The 24,839-nt window shown below is 39.0% G+C and overlaps 1 protein-coding gene across 2 annotated transcripts; it reads left to right on the top strand.

The window, feature by feature from the left end:
- Positions 1-1,292: 1,292 nt before the first annotated feature.
- On the top strand, positions 1,293-24,364 carry RHOBTB3 (Rho related BTB domain containing 3). Of its 2 annotated transcripts, none has more exons than XM_027712619.2 (12): positions 1,293-1,754; positions 1,923-2,139; positions 8,798-8,990; positions 11,323-11,474; positions 12,238-12,349; positions 13,147-13,515; positions 15,598-15,710; positions 17,302-17,413; positions 20,526-20,699; positions 21,883-22,049; positions 22,339-22,435; positions 23,549-24,364. In XM_027712619.2, coding segments are annotated over exons 1-12 (1,824 nt in total). In that variant the 5' UTR covers positions 1,293-1,752; the 3' UTR covers positions 23,665-24,364. The 2 variants fall into 2 exon arrangements, with proteins under 2 accessions (XP_027568420.1, XP_027568422.1); XM_027712621.2 differs by having other exon boundaries at positions 1,294-1,671.
- The last annotated feature ends 475 nt before the right edge of the window (positions 24,365-24,839 follow it).

Below are 24,839 nucleotides of genomic sequence, written 5' to 3'. Positions count from 1 at the left end.
TCTCCCAAAGGTTTCCTCATTTTCAATGGCTAGACCATTACCAGTTCAAATTTAAGGATTCCAAGGGCTCTTCAGTGACCTTTGAAAAGTACACAAATAGACAGGGTTGCAAAATTTTGAGTGCTCTGAGTATCTTGACTTACAAAATTAACATATACTCAGTGTTTGGAGAGTACTGAGGCTTTGGATGCGGAAGATGATACATCACAGTCAGAGGACTCAGAAGATCATCTAGGGAAAAAGGCAGTGGTTCCATGTGATTGCCTTAACTCACCCCAGAAACATGGATTCAAACTTTACACGGCAGGAAACAAAAATATAACCTCCACCTGTCATTGGCCTTTTAGTTTTCTAGGCAAAGCTAGAAAAGCAGAAGTTGGAATGGGATAAAATGTGTGAAAACAACAATTATCTGTTGGTTTGGTTTACGGGTTTTTTTGGTTGTTGGGTTTTTTTTTTTTCAGTAGGCCCTGTAGAATTTGTAATAAAAATACAAATACCTTACTAGCATTCATTAGCAGATATTAATACTTAAGATTTTTTTAAATGGTCCTGCCAATCAGTACTATGTTGGTATAAAACTTTGGCAGTGACATCAAATGGCATCTCCTACATTTACCAATAGTAGAAGAGCGCTTTTCTCAAAGTATAGACTATTGCAGGCAAAGCTCTATTAATTATTCTGCTGATAATCGTATCAAGTCCTGTTTTGAACGAGTTCTTGCCTGTGGGATTAACAGTAGCATGTGTTCGCATAATAGAGTGTTGTTTATCAACTAGTGTGCCTACAATATTTTTACTTCTTTTGTTACTTTATTGTATATAGCAGTACCTGACAGAGAATATGACATTTTTAGGATGGATTTGGTATGTTTCCTGTGTAACCTGCTGACTCTGAGGGATGAATTAGATGATCTCCAGCAGTCCCTTGCAATCCAAACTATTCTGTGATTCTGAGATTTGTATTTGTTTTATTGTAATTAGAGAAATTATTTTTGAAAATAATGCTGTAAACATCACATGAACGTCAAAAATAGTTCACGGCATTTAAAAAATTATGAGGCTTATACTGAAAAGATAGATACTATTAATAAAAAAAAAAACAACGGGGGAGGGGGGGTTAAATAGAAGATCAGAGGATCTTCACACTGCTCTCTCCTCTGGCTGTGATGGTCACACTGGCAGCAACCTGGGGTGGGAATGTTGGTCCTTTTCCAGGGCTGGGGGGCAGCAGAAACCCGTCCTGCAAACACCCTCCCCGTGCAGTGCGGGACCCCGGGCTGCTTCAGCGCCTTCTCCTGCCCTGCTCCCCCGGCTGCACCTGCTCTGTCCCCGGCTCGCCCTGCCCCCGGCTGAGCTCCCGCCGACTGACGTCAGGATGCGATGGCCGTGACCGCCCGTCCCGGTGCTTCGCGCTCGCCGGCAGCCGCCGAGCAACGCAGCCACCGCTGCCTGGGCTGCTGATCTGCTCCTGCTGCTGCCACTGGTGATCCCGCTGCTGCTGCTGCAGCTGGCACTGCTGGTATTGCGACTGCTGCTGCTGCTGCAGCTGCAATCCATCTCCCGGAACAGCCAGCACCAAGTTCTCCAGGCTGTCCGCAGAATGCGGCAGGAGTCCCAGAGGTCACCGCAGCGAGACTGAGCGTGGACACCGACAAATAACAAGCCAAGGTCGTTGGGGATTTGTAAAAGCAACCTTTCCAGGTTTCTTTTCCGCTTTGCTCGCCTCACCCTGCTGTTGGATTTGAGATCATGTATGTGTTTCGATGTTGATTACAGGAGGGTGTTAAAATCTAGGGAGGGAAGAGGATTCAGAAGGATTAATAGGCTAGTTTTGATTTAAGGGGATTTTATTTTCATTCCCCTTATCCCTGTCCTTCGTCTTTATCAACACAACTTTGTCTTTATTATTTTTATTTTAGGTCAGTTAATATTGTAGCTTTTGGGAATGAAAGAGATGGTTTTTCTGAGGACAGCCAGCAGCCCAGCCTGATCTGGAGCTATCTCGGGAGAAGTGCTCTCATTTCCCAGATCGACAGCAGCTTGTCTGCCAGTCACGTTGGAAACCCAGTTTTTACTGAATATCAAGCCTGCGTGTTTGGAAATGTCAGACTGGTGGTACACGACTGTCCTATCTGGGTAAGAGATTGGTCTCAGTCTTCTTTGACTGCATCTAACACTGTAAGCTGTTTTAGTAAAGTGAAAATATATCCTAATTTCAAGTAATTTTCATTGTCGTGGGATTTTGTTAATATTTTAATTATTGCAAATAGCAAAACCATATAAGATGCAACCAGGCAAATCCTGCAAAATCTCAAAGGTGCTGCAGAAAATTTTCCCCTGCCCACCTGCCCTGCGGGAAGATGGTATTTTCAATTATATTGTTTAATGGGTATTTTATTAAAGATAATCCAGAAGTAAACAAGAATGCCTTTTTTCTGACACTGAATCATGAAGTGTATTTCCAGATATTTATCAACAATAAAATAAAACTTTTTTTTTCCTGTAAAAATCAAAAGGCAGTAAGTTTTCCAACTCTGACAAATGACAGATTAAAAGATTTGGTAACTTGCAAAATACAATGCGGGGAGTAATTTTATTTCTCTTACAAAGAATAATCACATCTTAACTTTATTACTCTTATCTGATGATAAATGAAAAAGATTTTGGCACTGTTGCAAGTCGTCAGCCCTTTTGTTAGTAAGGGAGATAACTTAGTTATGAGAATGAGTAGATCAATGCTTGTGTAAGAAACTATACTAATAATCTAAATTAAAACATATTTAATGACTACTTAGTAGCCTTAAAAAAAATTAATCTTAGCAGCTTTTAGAAATTAAAACAGTAACCAGTTTCAGTTCCATAATTCTATTCTTAGGGTGATTTTTGTCCTGTAAGGGAAATCTTTTTTGGGATCTGCAGGATCATGAACAGCTTCATGAAATACGTGATCAGAAGCTGTCAATCTTGAAACTAAACAATCCAGTTTAGCTGTCCTTCTGTTTTCTCTTTCTTTTTGCCGGTTGCACTTAGAGACACCAGTTCAGATGGACTGGAGGATCCTATTTCTAATCTGAAGCTGCATGTGACCTGCACATGCAATTTGCTGGAGTCACTGGAGCACAGCAACGAGTTAAATCTCCTGAATATAAATTAAGGCTGTAGGACTTCAAAGGCTATTTCAGAGGAATGGAGGATGGGAAGGGAAGTGGAAAGGCAAACAAGAATAGCTGGACAGGGGGAAGAAAGGGCCTAGATTGGAGACACAGTTGATGTGGTTTTATGTTGTTTTACTTGTATTTGCTCTTCTGCAAAATTAGGTACTTCGGATCCTTATAATTTTTGCCCTTCAAAAGCTAGCTTGTCATTGTCCGAGTCATTGCATTGCTGAGGCCTTGGGTTTTTTTCCTTTATCAGCTGAAGAAGGCAGGAGATATATTAATAGGAATATTGAGGACAAATTGGCATTTTTCTCTTAGTATAAGACATCTCAGATAGCCGGACTGGACTGTGCAGGAGTTATGCAGGAAACAGTGTCCTACAGAATAGGACTATTTTCTGTAGTGTGAATGCTTGAGGTTTGCTACGTCACAGTGGTTCTTTCAAGGCTCTTCCTCTGGAAGCCTGGGGAAACAGTACAGGGCAATTCAAAATGTTGACAGACATCGCCTCAAGTCATATTCTGCATGAAAACATAGAGGTTATGGTGGGCCTTGCATTATTTCCACCTCTTATCATCTGAGCATAACACAAAGGAAGTTTTTCATTTTGCCTAAAAGATGTATCTCATCTAAATTAAGTCATATAATTAAGGCAAGCCAGTTGTAGACTGAACACGCTGATAACGGTGAGGCTTGAAACTCCAGGGTGCCCAGCTGCTCTATTTGTCCTCCCCAGCCATCAGTCTGGAAAAGCAGTGTGGATGTGAGTTTACCGAGTAGAGCTCCCCATTGCATGAGGATACCCTTTTGTACGGCAGATCGTGGTACAGGGTATTTGCTTGAGTGCTCATTTGCTTGAGTTCCAATCTGCTGCTGGACATGTCTGTCAGCCCAGGGGTGGGCTTTTTGAAGAAAATACTTCCATCTGTGCTGCAGATTGCTTAGTAAGTTCAGGAGACTAGGAAGTTATGCAGAGTACACCCGTAAAATTTGTCCTGCTGCAGACCTGATAAGAAATTGCAGAGAAACCTTGAAAAAATGGGGAAGGCGCTGGTACGTGGTGTGGAGAGCATCACTGGGAATGGAGACTTCGTCTGTAAATGGACCCTAGAGAAGGATGAACTTTTCAGTATTCCCAATGCAGTTCTCTTGGATCCTGGGGAAATCCCAGGGGAACAGTCCTATGTTGTGATCAAGCACTGCTTGTCCATACAAAGAGTATTTGCTCTTGCTGCTGCCTCAGATCGAGGGCTGGGCCGGGTGGACATGGGAACATTTATGACTAGCTTTCAGAAAGAGCGTGGGCATTGCAAGGGGACTTGTGTGAGGAATTTTACTTCCACTCCATAAAGGCATTCATAAATTGTTTTTAACAAAGCACATACTGTTGTCTTGAGGGATCATGTGATTTTGTAGAAAAATTTTGTCTTCAGTACCTCTGAAGGCTTTATTTTCAACATTAAATCTTGAGAAGTGGGACTTACTAATGGCAAGAATATATTATGAGATACGTAGAATGGAGTCATGCAAGGCAAGAATGAAGCTTTATCCAAGTAAGTCCTGAGAGGAATAGCAACAGAAGTATAACTAATAAGGTCGTATTATAATAACCATAGCTGTGCTGTTACTTTTTCCTTTTGTCTATGGCTGACTTGGGAAACTTTGCCAAAAGCAGGAAGTATGATGGGGAAGAGCTGCTACAGGGATTTCATAGATGGAGCCTTAAATTAAGGTTATTCCTGAATCTGAGCTGTTGCTCATCACCTGAAGAAATTCCCTCTGTCATTTTTTGCACGAAAGGTTCTCTAAAAGTGATAATGAAGGAGGCTTCAGATGCTCTGTCTCAGTGATGCCTTGTGCAAATATCCCATTGTTGCTGGAGGGGCTTAAGGAATGTTAAATCTAATGTGTAAGGGCATACAGAAACTGCACAACAGTAGCAGAAATTGGGTGTCCTGAGATGCTGGGTTGGCACATTCTGCAGTTTTCAGTTCTTGATGTGCCCATGGCTGACCTTTACCCTGGGAAAGTAGGGTCCATCCCCACCAAAACTTCATAAAATTTTGTAAAATCCTTCTTGATAGGATTAACAGGCACGCATGCTTGTGGCACAGTGCACAGATCTCCACAAAGCAGCTATAACATGCAGCCACACACACACTTGGGAAGCTGTGACAGCCTCCATCACATTTCTATAGGATTTCTTTGTCCTAATAGTTGAACAAAAAGGTACATTTGCACTCCTGTGTGGCTGTTTCCAGTAAGGATTTTGCTAGTTTTTCACATACCTGCAGAGCTGGAAGTATAGAAAGTTGGGCTCAGTGCAAAAAGGATGAGGGAATCATATGAGGCAATGACCATATTTTCTTTTTATTTTGTTTTCCAGAACACAATTGCTTTTTCTATTAGTATTCTTTTCACTAGGAAAAAAAAAAAAAAAACAAAAACAAACAAAAAAAAACTCTTATGGTTTTTTTCCTATGTTATATTGACCTCTTCAGCCACTGTTTTGTTATACGCGAGCAAGCACATGCAGACAAATGCAAATCTCAGTGTGCTCTGTCGAGATTCCCATTGACAAATAACAAGCAATAGGATGAGATGAAACAACCTCAGATTGAACCAGGGGAGGTTTAGATTGGATATCAGGGAAATTTCTTCACCTGTAGGGTTGTCAAGCACTGGAACAAGCTGCCCAGGGCAGTGGTGGAGTCACCTGGAGGGATTTAAAAGACATGTAGATGTGGTGCTTAGGGACATGGTTTAGCAGTGGGCTTGGCAGTGCTGGGTTAATGGTTGTGCTCAATGATCTTAGAGGTCTTTTCCAAGGTAAATGATTCTGTGATTTTAAGAACTGCATTAGAGGTGCCACTGGTTGAGTGGCATGGAGAGTCTTCCAGGACAGTTTTACTGGATGATGCTGTCCATGGAGAGCCAGGATGAGGGCTTGGGCCAGAGCAGGGTGTGTGTCTTTGTGTGGGGGTTACCTGGTGTCCTGTCCTTTCCTGCTGGTGGGGCTGGTGTCAGGATGGAGCCACAGCTCAGTGTGCTTTGGTATACAGAAGCCCTACCCTCTGCTGTAGGTCAGGGCTAGGTTTATACTGATACTAAGCAGGAGAGTCAGAGCTGGTTCTTCATGTGGGCATGGCTGTGTTCATATTGACCAAAACCTTAGAAATCTTCCCGAAATCTTTGCTTTGTAGCATGAGATTTAGCTCCATTGTAAACTGGAAGGAGCTACAAATGATATAAAACCATATTACTACATGTAAAAGAATACCTGTTAAATTCTGTGAGAAGGGTCCAAAAACATCCTTTTTTTATTCGTGCTTAAAGTTGTGGCAGAGTTATTGTGTATTTGTGCTCTACGCCTTGCTTATGTTGAGATGTGTGGTTGCAAACCTGGGCTGAACTTGAAGACAGACAACAAGAAGGAAATTGCAAAGGAACAGGCATGCGTTCTGTCTGCCAACACAGAACAGCTAAATATTCTAATTTTTGCTTTGTATTGTATTTTTCCCTTAATCCTTTGTTGTGTTAAATGTATACAACCCTCCTGAAAATCCTCTGTTGGGGTCTTCATTAGCTAAAATGTACTAAAGCTGTCCCTTGGAAATTCTCAGTCTTTTCCTGCCTGTGTGACCAGATTCTGCAAATGCCCGCCTAGCTGGCTGTCTCAAAGCACCATAGCTGCTAGTCTTACTGCTAGAGATGCTAAAGTTGCATTTTTGTGTAAATGTTATATTCTTAACAGAGCCTAAATAATTCTATTAAATGCTAGTTGAGACTTTCCTTAGCCCAGGATTATAATAGTCTCTAACTGAGTTGTCTCAAAAATAAAAATACCAAGAACAGTGCAGTTAAAATGCTCTCTTGTCAACATGGTTAATCATATAAGAGCTGTCCTTGATGAATTGTTAATTGTGGTTTACTTATTCCAGAACAAGAATATCTATTAAAGAAATCAATGGCATGCCTATTATAATTTATCTCCTGACTTATTGCTTTGTAGAGGCAAGACCTGAGTTGGGAATGATGTGCACTGGCAGTGTAGGCAAATATTTGCTGACTTTGATTTCCGTCAAGGTCACGCTACTTCTTGTACTTAAGAGAATTGCACCTACGAGTGCAATCTCTACCTCACGAGATTTCAAACAACGACCCTTTTGAAGTGATCAAAAATAGTTTTACTGATAATGCAAGTCTCATCACTTGTTGATATTACTAATCTTTTATGTATTAGACTCCCATTACTGCTCTTATTCCTGTGACTTATTCATCAAAATTCACATGGATCCTCCCCAACCCAAACTTTGCATCCTGCTCTTTAATCACTTCTTTTGTGCTCTTTTATTCCTCCTTTTCATGTAATCTTTATTTCATCATTGCCAATTTCCATTTTTTTTCCTCAAGATCCCAAGTTGTTCTAGTTTTGCCTCATGTTGTTCAGGGCTGCTGCAGAATCACAGCATAATTTAGGCTGGAAGGGACTTTAAGGATCATCTCATTCCAACCCTCCCCTGGGTAGGGACACATTTCACTAGACCAGGTTGCTCAGAGGCCCATCCAACATGACCTTGAACATTTCCAAGGATAGGGCAGCCTCAGCTTCTCTGGGCAACCTGTGCCAGGGCCTCACCACCCTCACCTTTTGTCATCCTTATGGCCAACATAAGTCTACCCTCTTTTAGTTTAAAACTAGCTTATCCTATCACAGCAGGCTCCGTTAAAAAGTTTGTCTCCGTCTTTCTCATAAGCCCCCTTTAAGTATTGGAAGGACAAAAAGAGGTTTCTCTGTTCCAAGAGATGCCAGTATTTCTAGGGGTTTTGAGTTGTTTTTCAGTTCTCTGGACCTGTTCCAGATTTCTGTCAAGAGTTTTCCATTGATTTTAAATGCAAAGCCATGAGTTTCCCTGGTATTTCTGAGCTACCTATAGGTAAAGCAGAAATTGTGGAATTGTAGTTCCATGACAAATACACAAGTAATAACTGTGTATTGCATGTGGATACAGCATGGTTGTAAATTAACAGGATATCAAACAATTTTAGAGTGTAAGTCTTACAGTACAGAATAACAAAAAATTGAAGGTGAAGAAGAAAGTTTACATATGTGATTGAAGTCCTTGTCCTGAAGACATTAACACTTTAAAGCTACATAGAATCTCTTGTGAAGCGGATAAAAATCCCACCGAATTTATTAAATTTATATTTAACAGCTCATAGGTACATAATATAGTTCTGTGGAACCCTTCCCCTAAAATGGTATGATTAATAATGGTTTTGTATGAGTTGCTGAAAACCTTCTCCACTGAAGCTGCTTTTATTTCCTAAATGAAACAAATTTAAAGTTAAGTGATTAAACCACTAAATGTTTTTCCTACAAAGAATATTCCTGGATAAAACCTGTTTTTTCTTCCTCTTGAAGAATTCTGAATCCATAGAAGACATTTATTTTTTATTATAATCAACTTGTTCTCCAAACAAGGAAATTACAAAATATGAATTCTGCTCTTTGTTGTATGTCTTCAAATAAGAGCTAAACTGTCGAAAATACTTCTGTAAAGTTTCACATTAAGAATATTGAATATTTCATCTTTATAGACAGTAAAATCTTGATCAATGTTTTTTCTTTTTAGGATATATTTGCCAGTGACTGGTACACCTCTTGCAGACTCATTGGAGGAGCTGATATTATTGTGATTAAATATTCTGTCAATGACAAGACTTCATTTCAAGAACTAAAGGACAGTTATGTCCCAATGGTAAAAAAAGCATTAAACCACTGCTCAGTTCCAGTAATAATTTCTGCTATTGGTGCAAGAAAAAACGGTATGTATCCAGCCCCCTATAACAACAGTTAAAATCTCGTTTGGAAGTTAGGTATAATGTAATTTCAGTCGAAGCTGATTGTTTTTCCAAGTTGCTAACAGAAACAATTAGTCTGTCAGCATGACAGTAATATGCACATGTATTATGGCTCTCTAGACTGATGTATTGGCAAGAACATTGTGCTTAGTTAACCCCAGTGATGAAAGGCAACCTCTGCAACAACTCTTCTTGTGGAGCCATCACACATGGGGATTTAATGTAGTATTTTGGATTAAGAAACATATATTTGCATGTATGAGATGAACACTAAGGTAAGAGTTCTCTCTGGTCTTCTCTCAGGTATAAAGTATCTCTAGTGCATGAGATTAAAATTATATCCACCAGTTTGCAAACACGGAAGAGCTGGTGGGAGAAGCCTTGAAATTCTCTGGGATATCATCAGATGAATGGACACACGAGCCTTTCAGGCAGCGCAAGGTGTCACATGCTGCTGCAGCAACAGAGTTGACCTGTTTTGGTAGAGTAGTTATGGTGTAGATATGGTATAGCTCTGGTATAGCTTACCTGTTCACACAACGTCCAGTCTGCTGTGAGAACAGCACAAAATGATTTTTACACAGAATACGTAGAGTTGTTGTTGTTGTTGTGGCTGTTTAAACAATGTGGAAATCAGAGTCTCACATCTGTGTAATGACAGAGTTGACTTACAAAGATCCAGCAGCTGATGGGGGCAATGTAAGGGCAATGAGAACATGTTCACCTTTTGGGTAGATATTAGTAGCTCCTGTCTACAGCAGATAATTAAAGTTCAGAAAGACTACCACAGATGCCTATAGAACAAACTTACAAAATTTATTCTGTATTTTCAGATGTTTTTCCATTGTGTTTTTATTGACTTTCATATGGTCCTTTTAGTCATGGGACCTGATTTTTAATTTTTTCTTTTCCTAAAGCAATAAACGCAAAACATGATGCTGACTTGCCTTTTGCTTTATGACTTGATTGGAACAATTGTTTCTGAGCATCTCTCCTTTTAATGAGTAAGGGACATGCTAGGTGTAGATATAGATATTTATTTTATAATGTACATAGAAATATTCAGCTATATGAAGTGCATCTTCTTTGGACAGAATGCTCAGTTTTGCCAGAGTCTACTTATAGATCTTTTAGCTCAGTGACTGATAAAGGGTGGTTAAATATCTACATAACAATAAATATTCATTTTCTTTCCTTTAGTAATTCACTGATAATGACCAAGTGTTTTTATGCTCTGATATATATGGAGGTAACAAATCTGCCATTCTAAAGGCTAAATTGTTTGTCTTCCCCATGCCTTTTCTTACACTTTGTATTTAAGCACAGGATAGCACCACACTGTGCAACTCTACTCTCGATTCTTTTTTTTTTCTTTTCCACCTATTTTTTTTCTATTTTCGTCCCTATATAATGTGGCCGTGGGAGACATTGGGCTGGATCTCTGGGTTTGCTCTGGGACCTGTCAGAGCAAACTGCTGTGCACACACAGAACTCTTTTGTTTCTAGGAGGTATTTGTGAACACAGCAGTTTGCTCATACAAATTATTAAGATCTTAATCCTCTGTAGTGGTAAATGGTGCTGCCAAAACAAATTAAAAAAAAAAAAAAGCTTTTTTATTAGCTGTTATCCCTAGGTCTAGGCAGAAGACAGTAACGTGGACAGCACATTTGAAAGCACATTTGAAAGCACATCCATGGCTGGCAGGTTCTTACTGGCATTAAGCGAAGCTGAGCCAGGGTGGCTAAAAGATTTTTAACAGTTAACTGCCATAATCTTAAAAATACCTATTTTGGTTTCAAAAAATGTATGCGATATATGTGTAATTGAATCATGTTCCACAGTATGTACATACCCATCACAGTTTGGTCTGGAGTAGAAGTTTTCCCCTTCCATTACTGTGTGTGCTTCCTGCATAGACAGGCCACAATACTCAAGTTTAAGTGTGACATTAATGAGTGTAACACCTCCAGGATAATACAAGACCTCAGCATATAAAGGTACTGAGCTAAAGCCAAAGTTGGCTTCTAGAAGTCTGGCTGGACTTTTCCACCTTAACAAAACCAATAAGATAACACTAATGTAATGTATACTTAGCTTTGTAGAGAGGCTGACGGTTTGAATTGATTAATAAGAAGTTGGGGGAAGGTTTCAGCAATTACAGATTTCTTACTATAAAATTACTACATTTCCATTTCCCTCTTGGTTCTTTTCTAAATCTTTACAATTATTTAGGAATCTAAGAATTCTGGATCATTTGACCAAAATTGCCTTTTTTTCCATCACTTTTTACCCCAGGAGTACCTTGCACCTGTCCCCTGTGCACTTCAGACAGGAGGAGCTGTGTCACAACATCTGAGGGAGTTCAACTTGCAAAGGAACTTGGAGCCACTTACCTGGAACTGCACACTCTTAATGACTTCTACATACAGAAGTACTTTGGAGGAGTGGTGAGTGAGAATCCACTGGGTTGGAAGCAGCATGGTACAGGTGGGAGGTGTACAACTCATGTCAGGGCTTTGGAGAGCAAGTGGAGGCACAGGGCAAGCCCTTCCACCAAGTTCCCACAGATGTGAGGTTTAGGTTGGATATTAGGAAGAAATTCTTCACTGCAAGGGTGGTGAGGCGCTGGAACAGGTTGATCAGGGATTCTGTGGATGCCCCCCGCTGCCCAGGAAGTGTCCAAGGCCAGATTGGATGGGACTTGAAGCAACCTGGTCTAGTGGAAGGTGTCCTTTCCCATGGCAAGGGGATTGGAACTGGGTAGTCTTTAAGGTCCCTTCCAAGCCAAACCATTCTAGGATTCTATCTTTCTGGCTGAATTTGCAGTATCAAGGTTGCAGTTGTAACTAGGAAGGTTTAGGAAACAGATATGTCACAGTGAAATAAGTTTGCCACTTTCACTCAGCAAGATACAATTAGCATCTACAGGGCTTGGTAAATTGAGTATCTTTGTGTCTGTCATTTCTAGGAAGATCCAATATACAAGAATTAACCACCATCATTTGAATAAGTAGTCTTTTAAATAGTGCTAATTCCACCTAAATATGGTAGCTTCTGGTAAAGGAATGTTGGGACTTTGCTGGATGGCTGGTCATAGTGTCAGTATCTTCAATCCTGCATACAGTACCTGCTTATACTTCTTAGTTTGATGTCTCGGTTCTTCTTAAAAAACTGGGATTTTTTAAAATATATATATATTTCTTGTTTTAGCTGGAATATTTTATGATTCAAAGTTTGAATCAGAAGTCATCTGAAAAAATGAAGAAAAGGAAAAAGATTCAGAAGTGCCATCGAGTCCAACCACCTCAGCTTGAACAACCAGGTGCTCACTGATGTCTGATCTCTGTTATCGTTCATTATGTGTGTCGCGCTCCTTGCGCAGTTGACATTTGTAATTGTTACTGTGAGCTGTTCTGTCAGCTATTCTGGTAATGTTGCTCTAGTTGCATCATCTTCTAGTGATGGTTTATTTAATTTGGGGAGAATTGTATGGCAATATACAACATTGCAATGGACTTCTAGTTAATTTTAGATAAAACTAATAGGACTGATTTTCTGGTTGACTTGATGAAATTATGAAAAAATGAATTACTGCAAGCTTTATATGGAAGCTTTACAGACAAATTACAAAAGAATTTATTAGATCATGATTCTACAGTATCATCAAGTAATGTTTTTATTTGCTGCAGATAAAGCAAGGGAGAGATGTTTGGCCTCTGCATATGATTTATGAGCATCTGATGCATTTATTCAGTGAAATAATTACTGACAAGTAATTACCTCTAAATTTGTTGTTGTCTCTTCTTACACGTGCTAGAAATTTGCTCAGACCCCTTAGGTTTGGGATATGCAGTCAAGATTTCTTTATAAACTAACTGCCTAGAGAGGGTTCATGAAAGGATGGACACTTGCTATTAAACTAAATATTTCTTGGTTTTTTTATTTTACTATAACAAGTATTTCTATTTTGAGAGTATTTTACTGAAGACATTCAAATGACATATAAGAAATTTTCTTACTGAATGCTTCTTTCAGAAATTGTCCCACATTTGACCAGGTCAGTTGTCCTGTGGTTAACACTTGCTTCAGTTTTACAGCCTGACTTGTTGTCTTTCACAGAAAAAATGCCAATCCTGAAGGGTGAAGCCTCTCACTACAACACAGACCTGCACAACCTGCTCTGTGGCTGCCAGTGCGCTGACGTGGCCTTCTACCCCGAGGACCTCAGCACAGTGGCGGAGGCCCACAAGGTCATCCTCTGCTCCGTCAGCCCCCTCTTCATGCTGCTCTTCGGGGTGAAGAGCCCTGCCGACATCCCTGACACCTCCATCGTGCAGATGGCGCGGAGTCTCTTTGCTGTGGAGGCGGGAGCTGCCTCCCCCCTGACCCCCTATGGAGCCCCACCCTGCATCCTGCCCATCAGAGTGGTGGTGAAGGACTCTGTCTTCTGCTCTTGTCTCCCTGACATCCTCCTCTTCATTTATTCAGGTACCTGCCAGGAACAGGTCAGGCTGCTCATTTCCTGAGCAGCTGTTGTCTCATGAAGGAGTATGTGCACCACCCCGAGGAACATGTGTTCGCTGTTGCGAGATGATGTTTCACCGTGTTTCTACCCCGTGTATGAACAATGTCTATATGAAAAAAGCACATTGCCTAGATTTAATAAAAATTACATTAGTTGTCATTCTAGATCTACTGAAACTAAGTTAAATTAGTCCATAAACTACATCAGTAATATTCAAAAGCTTTGCCAAAAAAAATCTAGAGTTTGGGACAGTTTCAGATCCCAGGCTTTTAAAATATTTTGAATGATTGCATATTCTAAACCCAAGGATTAAAGTACAGGGTCACTTAAGAAAAGTTAAGTAATTTTTCTGCTGAGTATGGTGCTGCTGAGGAGAAAATGGTGGTAACTGGTTGAAGCGTAGGGAACTGTAATGTTGCATGAGTTTTGCTACTAATTTAGTACAGACAGTGACCTCACCTACCTAATGTCAGCTGTCTGTTAAAATGGCACTGATATTTTTCTACCTTTTCAGCTGTTGCTTAGGAACCTTCAGCTGAAAGTTTGTTTTGTTGTCCTTTTTTTTTTTTTTCAATGCAAGTAGTAAATATCTGTTTATTCTTTGTAAAATATTTTTCAACCTGTCAGTGTATAAGAATATATTTTTTATATTTGCTGAAAGAATTAGTAGGCCTTTTAATGACGTATTCTGATTTTAACTGTAATACTTTAAAAAAAGCCAGAAATAATTATAATGTTAGAGCTGCAACTCTAAAGAATTTCAGTCAATATCTGCATACTGATATTGGCCTGACATATGAAAAGTATTTCTGCCTTAGCAACTGAGACATGAGAACTGGCTTATAAAGGCACAAGAAAGAATCTCAGCTTTCAGTTAGAGATTGTACATTGAAGTTCTTTCCAAAACAGTGCCAAACATAAAGAACAGATACAGAAGTTTTTCAGTGTGAATGGATTTTTTTTTGCTCTTATTTATGGGCGACATGAATAGGGGATTAAAACTGGAAATTCAGCAGGTGATGGATAAGTGCAGTATCTCAGAATCATAGAATCATAGAATAGTTTGGATTGGAAAAGATCTCTAAGATCATCTAACCCAGCACTGCGAAATCACCACTAAACCATGTCCCCAAATGCCACATCTACACATCTTTTAAGTCACTCCAGGGCTGGTGACTCCACCACTGCTCTGGGCAGCCCATTCCAGTGCTTGACAACCCCTTAGGTGAAGAAATTTTTCCGATACCCAATCTAAACCTCCCCTGGCATAACTTGAGGCCATTTCTTCTTGTCCTGTCACTTGTTACCTGTGAGAAGAGACTGTCAGGGGATTGTAGAGAGTAATAATGTCCCCACTGAGCCTCTCTTTTTCCAGGCTAAACATCTTTGTAAACATCTTCATCTGTTATCATGTACAACTTCTGTCTTCTGCCTTGTGTGCACTAATTTTATTTTTTGCCATCCTTTATGTCAACCAAGGGGGTGTGAAACTGTGTAGTTGCAGGCAAAACTCTGCTTTAGGTCTCAGCTCCATCCTGAGAGACATTGCCAAAAGTCACTGGTGCCTCTAAAAGGTAATGAGATCTTTTGAAGACACTTGAGGCACAGGCTGAGAAGAGATAAATAACATCATGAGTTTTCAGCTTTCCAGGACTATGTCATGATGCCCATGAGGTTTAAGCACTTACCACCCCTATGGTGTAGATGGGAGCTAAAGAACTTCCCCAAATATTCAAACATTGAGGATTTTTTTATTCTGAATCTCTACTTGCAATATGTAGTGACTGAGCTGGGAGGAATTCAGAAATTGAGTTTGAAAGCGAGATGCTCTAGTCTGTTGGTACTTGACTGCACTCTGTAAAAGTACCATGGAAGTTTTATTGTGCGAGAAGTGCATCTTGCCCTTCATAAACACCAAGATTTGGCTGAGTTATGTGCAACAAAGTAAGGTTTCTGCAGGATCTGTTTGGTGTTGGTATCATCTTTGCCTGCTGAGACCTGTGCCTTGTTGATTTATGACCCATCTCTTCCTGGTCTTGTTACAGGTGCTTTCCAGTGGGAACGATTAGAAGAGGATATAAAAAAGAAGTTGAAGGATCCAGAAAAAACTGAACAAGTGCTTGAGAAAGTCAAATGCATCCTGAAAACTCCAGGGAAGGTACATCTAACTGCCTTGGGGTCACTGTTAGTTACTTAAGTCTTCAAAAATTACTTTGTAGACAAGGTTTCCTTGTCAGTCTTTGTTTTAAAGTGATTTTGGCTTACAAAATGTAAGCCAAAAATGTACTGTGTCATCAGTGGGTAGGCAGGCACATACAACACGGAAACATGGAGATGCTGATGCAATGTGCAGAATTAATGTAATCAGTAAAAATCACACAAGTGGGTATTCTAAAAGGATTACTTGTATTCACAGCTTTGCACGTTGTCTGACAATATGATTATGTGTTGCTAATTCCCATGTAATAGAGGCTGCCCAGGAAAGCTTTACTTTCCTGAACATATGCCAAAAGTTGGGCTTCTGCAGTAGATCCGGAGGGGTGGTTTCTCTTACAAGTGCTGTGATGTGGAAAGCTGTCTATATCTCAATATCTTTAATTCAGTAGATGACTTCACAGTAAAATGTAATTTATGTCACATTATTAAGTTAAGAAAAAGTTACAATATAGAGCTAGTTTTAACAGTCATTTGCTGGTGGAGCTTATATATTCCCTGATAATATAGAATTGGCTCCAAGTATTTCCATCTGTCTAAGTTGGAACCCATCTCAGACTCTCTTGAGATAACACAAAATAAAGTTACTGAGCTGTTTTTAGCTTCTGATTGCTCAGCTGTAGGCTTGCCAGTCCTAAGTGTTTGCAACTAAAACGTACATAGGTTTGGACTTGGAAAGGACTGAAAACTTTCAAGATAATAAACCTGAGCTGGTTTTGTTTCTTCTGGGTTTTTTAATGCCTTCAGACTACTTTTATTACACATTAAAACATTTTTATTTGAAGGCCAAAAGAATGAATTGTAATTTTAAAATTTTAAAAAATAATAAATTTAATATTTTACCTGTAAATTCAACCTCATCTGAATTCCACGTATCACAGTCTAGCAGTGTGATTTTGATGCTGTTCCTTTCAGCAGCTTTAGATTCCATTTTTAAGGTAAGAAAATCAAAACTGAAAACTAACTGGGAGTATGCTGGGTTTCAGAGAGTCTCGACACTGGTGTGCCCAGATTATTGTAAGAGAACACTGTGTTCCCAGCCTGTGAGCTTACCCTGCCTCTGTGGAGGCAGTACCACGGCAATATCAAGAAACACACAACTTTCAACTGCCTCGTATCTGTGCACAGCATCGTGCTGGGGGTGGACGTGTGTATGTGTGTCCCACCCTTCTCCCCCCCCACCCCGAGTCCTTAAACCTTGTGTAACTGCAGTGTTGGGACTGAACAGGGAGTGTGTGAAAAAGTGTGGAGTCCAGGAAACTCTGATGTACCCAAGCCTGCCTGGAGGCACTGGATGAGGGAGTTTTGTCACAGATCAGAGGACAAGGTGAGAGCTGGAGTGTGACTAGGTGGGACAGAGCCCACTTGGAGCTGCTGCACTGTAGGGAATAGGGAAATAGATGATACTGGTGATTGCAGAGGAATGCATGTGAGAGAGGCTGTTATTTAGTTTCCCCATATAAATGATGTCCTGTAGTCTTTAATTCTGTGGGCAACTACACATGACAGTGCTTTATTTCCAATTTATTTTTCAGCAAAACTCTGTAAAGGTCTGCAGGTCTCACCAGATAAAACAACTGTATAATACTTCCCTCAAGCTGTTCTTTAACACACCTGTCCTAGCTGATGTCATCTTCAAAATACAAGGTAAGGCACCTCTGTTCCCCTTGGCATGGGCACCACTGTGACTCCAGCCTTTATCCTTTATCCCCTCTGCAGGAGTGTGGCACATGGAGACCACCGTGTTCTGTGGCATCACAACTAAGGAAATTAGCTATCACTGTGGAAAGCAGAGAAAGCTTGTCCCTGTGGATGCCCTACAGCAATGTCCATTACCAGCATGGTTTGTCTGGGCTGCACCTGTACGAATGGCCTTTGTCTGTCATGGTAGACTTTGTGCCTCCCTGATCGACATGCACCCCTTGGAAGCTTAATAAAATGAGGGATGTGCTGTGAGAATAGCAGTGCCACAGCACCAAGGCAGCAAGGCTAAACCAGGGATTGAACAACAGCATGAGTGACTTAATTTCATTTTGTTCTATTCTATTATATTCTATTATATTTTGGTTTATTCTCATTATATTCTATTATATTTTGGTTTATCCTGTTTTGGTTTGGTTTTTTTTTTCATCTTGTTTTACTTTGTTTTATTTTATATTATGTTGTTTTGTTTTATTATACTTTGTTCTATTCTACTTTGTTTCATTCTATTTCATTTTGGTTTATTTTATTTTATTTTACTTTATTTTATTTTATTTTATATTTATCTCACCCTTGTTCCCACCTGCACAAGGACTGGAACATATTCAAGGGCTCTGCCCTGCGTCACACTTTGGACAGTCATGGTCTCCACATCTGTGCTTAGTGTCCTCAGTGAAAAGACCAGAGATGGTGGTTTTTAACTCCACCTTCCCTCTCTCCATCTCAGGCTGCTGCTGGCTGTGGATGTGCCTTTCATGTCCCTCCAGAAGCCAACAGGGACTTGCTTCCTCAGGTTTTACCAGCATGGGCAACCCAGCAATGCACATACACATGCTGGAATTTGATGACCTGCAGATCTGGTGCCATCAACACCCACCACATTTTACTGCCCAACATGCTGCAGTGTCATTTCTGGAAATTAAATGTGTTTATCCTTAAAATGAAAGATACAGCAGGAGAAATGTGTTGCATACTTTTGTGATAATACAAATGAGATGGGTTTTAAATGCTTAATGGTTTTCTCAATTTGTCTATACCCGCCCTTCATGCAGAAATGGTCTTTTAGAATTAGAGAGTTATTTAATTACTTTCAGCTTTATATCTAAATACTTAATTCATGAAGCATTAATTCCTCAAGCGTAAGCACACAAGGACAAGCGGAGTCTTTCTAGGTGTTCTGTTTAATATGCAGGGAAAAAAACCACAAAAATATCTTTGAAAATGAGGACAGTACTGATGTTGAGTGCAATGACATGAACAATTCACCTCATTGTCCCACTCCTGAGAGAGGCTTTGTGGGAAGTTGATGAAATCAGGACAACCCTATATATTTTACAGAAAAAATCCAAATGAATGTGTTGGCAAGTAATTTAAAAAAGCATGTGTATCCACTAGTAAAATGTGAAATGTTTTTCCTAGGACTTGATACATCTTCCAAACCTTTTTCTCTAATTCATCAACTACAATAACTGTATTAAAATTAAATAACTACTAAGAAACGGAAGGCTTTAGTCTTAATCAGACAAATAAATTTGTAAGTTACCAACTAATTCCTTGAATACTGATCATTGCTCTGAGCTTTTTTTCTAGCTTACAAAAGTACTTGGGAGCCATGGAAGATGGGAGCCCATTATGTTTGTGTTAAGACACATAACGTGACTGAACCTCCTAATTAGTAGATAGATGTCCATTTACATGCACATATAGAACTGCATGTATTCTACATCACAGCAGCAACATATATATTACTTGTGTTATGACCACAAACAAGTGTTCTCTCCATATGGAAATATATGTATTTTGTGTGCAGCTTAGACTTTTTGGAAGTAGAAGCACAGGGGAAAAGAAATAGAACAAAAAATTTAAAAGCTGCCAGATTACTTCAAAGAATTAGATTGGTGCCAGTGTTGTGGTTAAAGAGAAAATGAAGACAAAACTTCTTTGTAAGTATTTCCAGTATATTCATCTTGCATGTCAGTTAATCTGTTTATTATAATTTGTGTTAAAACATTTCCACTGAACTATAAAAGCTCATTTTCGTTTTAGTTGCTGTCCTGGCACTTGCTTGGCACTTCCTTGAACACAGACAGGACTGCTCAGTTCAGCTGGATTCTGCAGCATTCTGAGTGTCAGGGCTGGCAGCACTTTCATTAAGAGCCTATAAGGCCTCTACCACACAGGGCTCTTGGCCTCACTAGGTTTTCTAAATGTTGTAGTAAAGCATAGAATTCACTTGCAAATAATACAAAATGAATAAATTTCTGGAAAAATTCATTAGCCTTTTTTTTTTCCTAAGACAACCATCTGGAAATTTACTTAGGCAAAATACTTATTCCAGTTAAATTTCTACTTATTTACTGGACTTAGTGGAATTTTGTCTGGAATAATTTGCCTTTCTCTGCTTTGTGTGGTTCTTCTGGTGCACACGTTCCTTACCGAGGGGGGTACCAGTGAACACAAATTACTCATAAAATCATAGAATCATTTAGGTTGAAGAAGTCCCCTACGATCATCGAATCCAACCAGTAATCATTTGCATAACAATTCATAGCATTGCATATTTGCGCAAAGGACTGGAGGTTCAGTTACTGTGAACTGATTTATTCTATTTTGTCTCTTTTGGTTTAGTCTATTTCATTCTTGTTTAATAATTTTTTTACTTTGTTTTTATTTTATTATTTTATTTTTTTATTATATTTTATTTTTTTCTAACTCATGCTGCCACCTACACGAGCACAGGACATCTCAAGTACAGTGGTGTCAGAGTTTTTGGTGGTTGAAACCCCATTTCTGGCAGATAAAATTTTGCCCTATTTGTAGCATCTGGTGTTGGAAGCAGGCTGTCATAATAAATTTGGCATTCCATTTTGTTTGCTGCTGGCTACTAGGCAGATGTGATCATCTTGACCAGTGTGAAGTGAGTGTGTTATTAGTTACTGTTAACTTCAAACACTTTAATCATGTTCAGTGAAGTGAAGACCTTCTAAGAAAGCATAAGCTTTAAAATAAATATATGTGTATATAAAATCATTGCATATTTTTATCTTGCATCTTGCAGGTGCAACTGTACCAGCCCACAGGGCAGTTCTGGTGGCTCGCTGTGAGGTTATGGCAGCTATGTTTAATGGTAATTATCTAGAGGCAAATAGTGTCCTAGTTCCAGTGTATGGGGTTTCCAAAGACACTTTCCTCTCCTTTCTAGAGTATCTTTATACCGACTCCTGCTGCCCAGGTAAGAAAATTTTAAAATACGTGTATACCTGTGATTCATTTTTCCACAGTGGGGCATTGACAGAGAGTAATGTAGCAGCATTTCTTCCAGTGAAAAATGCCAGTATTTTAATGTGCAATGTCTCAAGAAAGAGAACTTGTTCATATTGTGAAATAAACAAATCAGTCTTATTCTAGTAAAACCAGCTGTAGGCAGAACAAATGGTACTAATAAAATTATATGTTTGATTTGTACTTACTTGACTCAAAAATAAGTGAAGTTTCATTCTTAATCCTTTACAATATTTGGAATTTTCTTTCTACATCACAATAATACTGCTTTCTAGTCCTCTTTCTGTGTTTTATTTCAAAATTGTCATTTTTTTAACATGCATATAGTTAACTTTCATATAAACAAGGTTAAATTGCAAGAATAACTTATTTATACACGTGGATATCTTATTTGCATGTAAAACCAGGGGGAAAAAGTATGTCAACTGGAGCATTTGGCAAGTAAAATTGAGCTGAAATATTCTTTGTGTCTTAACCTATGTCTTCTTTTATGAGAAGAAAATCTACATACTAAGTATGAAATATTATTTAAAACCAGCTGATTTTCCCTTAATATAATGAATGAATTAATAACATTGTGACATGTATTTTTGCCTTTTTTTTCTTTGGAAATAATTCTACTTTATTCTTACGTTTTCTATAGGTTTCTCTTTTCACTCAGCCTAACATTTCCTTGTCCATCAGTTCAAATATGCAATCAGCATTATATATTAAAAAAAATGGTTGTTGTGTTTTATCTTTACCTTTTCACTGTATTTGCTTGTAAAAGTGTCATAGAAGTACTCTTATGAAAGAGAAATTGGAACACTAAATCCTTATTAATCATAAATTAAGTAGATCAGCAGCACTTGACTCAGCATCTTCAAGATATAGGATATGGACAGGAATTTTTTACACCTCCCTGCTAAAAAGTTCTAAACACTCTTTTCTCCTTAATGAAATAGCTTACATGAAAAAAGAAGGTGATATAGCGAACTTAAAATTGTAATACTGAAAAATAAAAGAAGATGATCACAGCAGTTTGATTTTCTGTTTGTTGCTACGTATTTAAAGGATGACTTGGCAAAAAGTAGCTTTGATCAACTTGTCAGAAAGGTAAAATACATGTAAGTGTATGTTTTGATGTTTTTCAGCCAGTATTCTCCAAGCTATGTCTCTGTTGATCTGTGCAGAGATGTACCAAGTAATGAGACTTCAGCATATTTGTGAGCTTTATATTATCACTCAACTCCAGAGCATGCCTAGCAGGGAACTGGCATCCACCAGTCTCAGTATTGTTAACTTGCTCAAAAAAGCTAAGGTATGTGTTGTATGTATCAAACAAGAATATGTATGTTGACTCTAATTAGTTGTTTACTTGCTAAGATGTTTAAGATCTTAATAATATCTTTTCCTGTTTGTTCTCTGTTTTCCACCTGTTTACATATTTCCATCAATGATTTTTCATTTGGTTTCTCCCACAGTCAAAGCTTTATTTAGTAAATTGCTATATTGACAGGGAAAATCTGAAATACTTTGACATGTGAGATGTGGTTGTGTTTTAGACACGCTAGCATTACATGTTCTTTGTGTTTCCTTTCTTCTCACAGTTTCACAATTCTGATTGCCTTTCAACATGGCTTCTTCATTTTATTGCCACTAACTACCTCATCTTCAGCCAAAAACCTGAATTTCAAGAACTTTCAGGTAATTTATCTGTTAGTTCTGAAACAATAAATGTTTTACTGTTCTACTTAGATCAGAGGTCATGTTCTGGACAATACCACTTGCATGAGAAGATGATCAGGGTTTCCTTAGGCTATACAGTCTACTCCAGTGGGATGGTTCACCACCCTGCTGTGGGACCAGCAAGTGACAGAGCCAGCACTGCATCACCTTGTCTCTTGGTTCCTATTCTGATGGCCAGGTTCCCATCCATAACTGAATTGACTGGAACATTTTGGACATTGTATGCCAACCTCTTCACATTATCTATATAATTTTCTTTAGTTTGTACATTTGAATCAAAGTAATGGGTCATTTTAGTACATCCTCTTTAAGTGTTATAGTTTTCCTTGAAAAAGATAGGATTTTTACAGTACTCTCCAGCAGATCTCATGAAATCAAACAACTGTTGTCCAGGGAACTGATATGCATTTTCCAAAAGAGTGTATTTGCTTCCTGATGTGTAACTCTAGAAAATCGGAGTCCCTCAAAGGCCCGGGAGGCTGACTCTGGAAAATCTGGGGTAGAGGGATGAAAATGCATCTTCCTGCAAAGGCAAAGGGGATTCATCTAAATAATATGGCTAAAAAATTCTTTTACCTGATTTTGTCAGTGACAAAACCCACATGCAATAAGAGATTAAAATCTTGCTGAATTCTTAACTGTGCTCCTCACCTTGCTTTTTGTAGTGATCTTAGGACCAACTGTTGGCAGAGGAACTAACATACCCTGCTTCATAGTGTTGCAGCATTGAAAAATCCTTGCAATTGCCTGCCACTCATGGTTATCCTCTAGGTATAAAGAATGCTCATCTTTAGGAATACCTCTCTGCTCTCTTTAATGAGTATTATACTAATTTTTAAAAAATAAGCCAACTTGTTAATTGCTAACTAATAGCAAGGAAACATCATGTGGTAACTCGTATGTCTGGGCTATAGCAGAGCTCGTGCAAAATGGGCAGCGCTTGTCTTTATTTCTCTTGTTGTATTTATACCTTGATTTTTTTTTAAGCTATTTTAAAAGACTCTTTGCAACCTGTGCACTTGTGCTGTATGTCTGCATATTACATTTAATTCCTCTTATTGCTTTGTCTAGTGGAGGAGCGCAATTTTGTAGAGATGCACCGATGGCCTTCCAATTTGTACCTGAAGCAGCTTGCTGATTACAGGAACTATATCCACTCTCAGAAGTGCCACTGCACAGTAATGTAAGGAGACTGAGCACATGCAAAGTGCATCTTGACTGTGAAATCTCGGATTGGGGATTATACAGAATATAAAAATCATGTCAAGAGTGAAACCAGATGCTGACCTCCTCTGGAACGCTCCATGCCATGCTGTAGTGCACTGACAGACATTCTTCGTTTTGCTGATAAATCATTCTATTTTTTTTCTTAAATCATTGCTAAATGCATCTTGAAGATTTATTTCAAGCACAAAGACTTCCTATCTGTGGGGATTAAATGTAGTATGGGACAGCCTCATCTGTTCCACCTTCTAATTTCTTTATTGTTTATTTTACTGATTTTCATGGTTATTTATGGCTGCTAAACTCGAATCTGTTGAAAAAAAGACTGGTTTTGTAAATCTGTTTATAATAGCACAGTAGCAGCGCAGGGAAGCTGAGAAGCCAAATCGTAAATTCCTTATACATTTCAGAATGCAAAAATTTATTGCAGCATTTGTTGGTTTGCAAGATAAAGGATAGGCTTAATAAGCATTTTAGTTACTATTAGTTGTCTATTTCAAGATTAGTCTGTAGTTCTCTTACAATCCTGTGAGTAGATACTTTAATCCTAGAGAAATGCGTATACATCACTGTATTCTCTAGTGCCTCCCAAATGTCTAAAAATTGAAATAATTTTTCCTGCCAGTAAATAGGAGAAGAAAGCCTGTTTTAACAATCTGTAAACACCTTTGTTAGTGTGGTCGTGTTATATTTTTTTCCCCATGAGGAATAAAACCAAGGAGAACTACATCTACTCAGAGCGTACCCGTACGGTACGATGGACTGGGAAGAAAGGGATATGGGTCAACAGCCTTTTTGGGAGAAAACTCACTGGCAGAGGTCCCTTTTTAGGGAGAAGTGGGTCTTGTAATCATTGGCCCCCACAACAGCTGACAGCACAAATGTCAGGTGTGCTGGTCTTGGAGGAGATAACCCTTGTGGATACACCAGATGGGCAAGGGGTGTCAGCTTCTGTGGTGGGACTTTAAGCTTGACCCTCCCCATTGAGGACTCAGTTCAAGTTGAATTATCTTCATGTGCTCAAAAGCTACACCGTGTGAAACAAACCTGGCTGTGGATTCTTTGATATAACAGAGATATCTTGAATATTCTGACTGGGATGACCCTTGCAGATGCTAATATTGCTTTCTTGACCAAA

The sequence above is a fragment of the Pipra filicauda genome, unplaced genomic scaffold (assembly GCF_003945595.2).
Source record: "Pipra filicauda isolate LSUMZ 115617 unplaced genomic scaffold, ASM394559v2 scaffold108_size2327098_pilon, whole genome shotgun sequence".
Lineage (NCBI taxonomy): Eukaryota > Metazoa > Chordata > Aves > Passeriformes > Pipridae > Pipra > Pipra filicauda.
The sequence above is the reverse complement of the archived record's forward strand: the minus strand, read 5'-3'. Positions and strand labels throughout refer to the sequence as shown.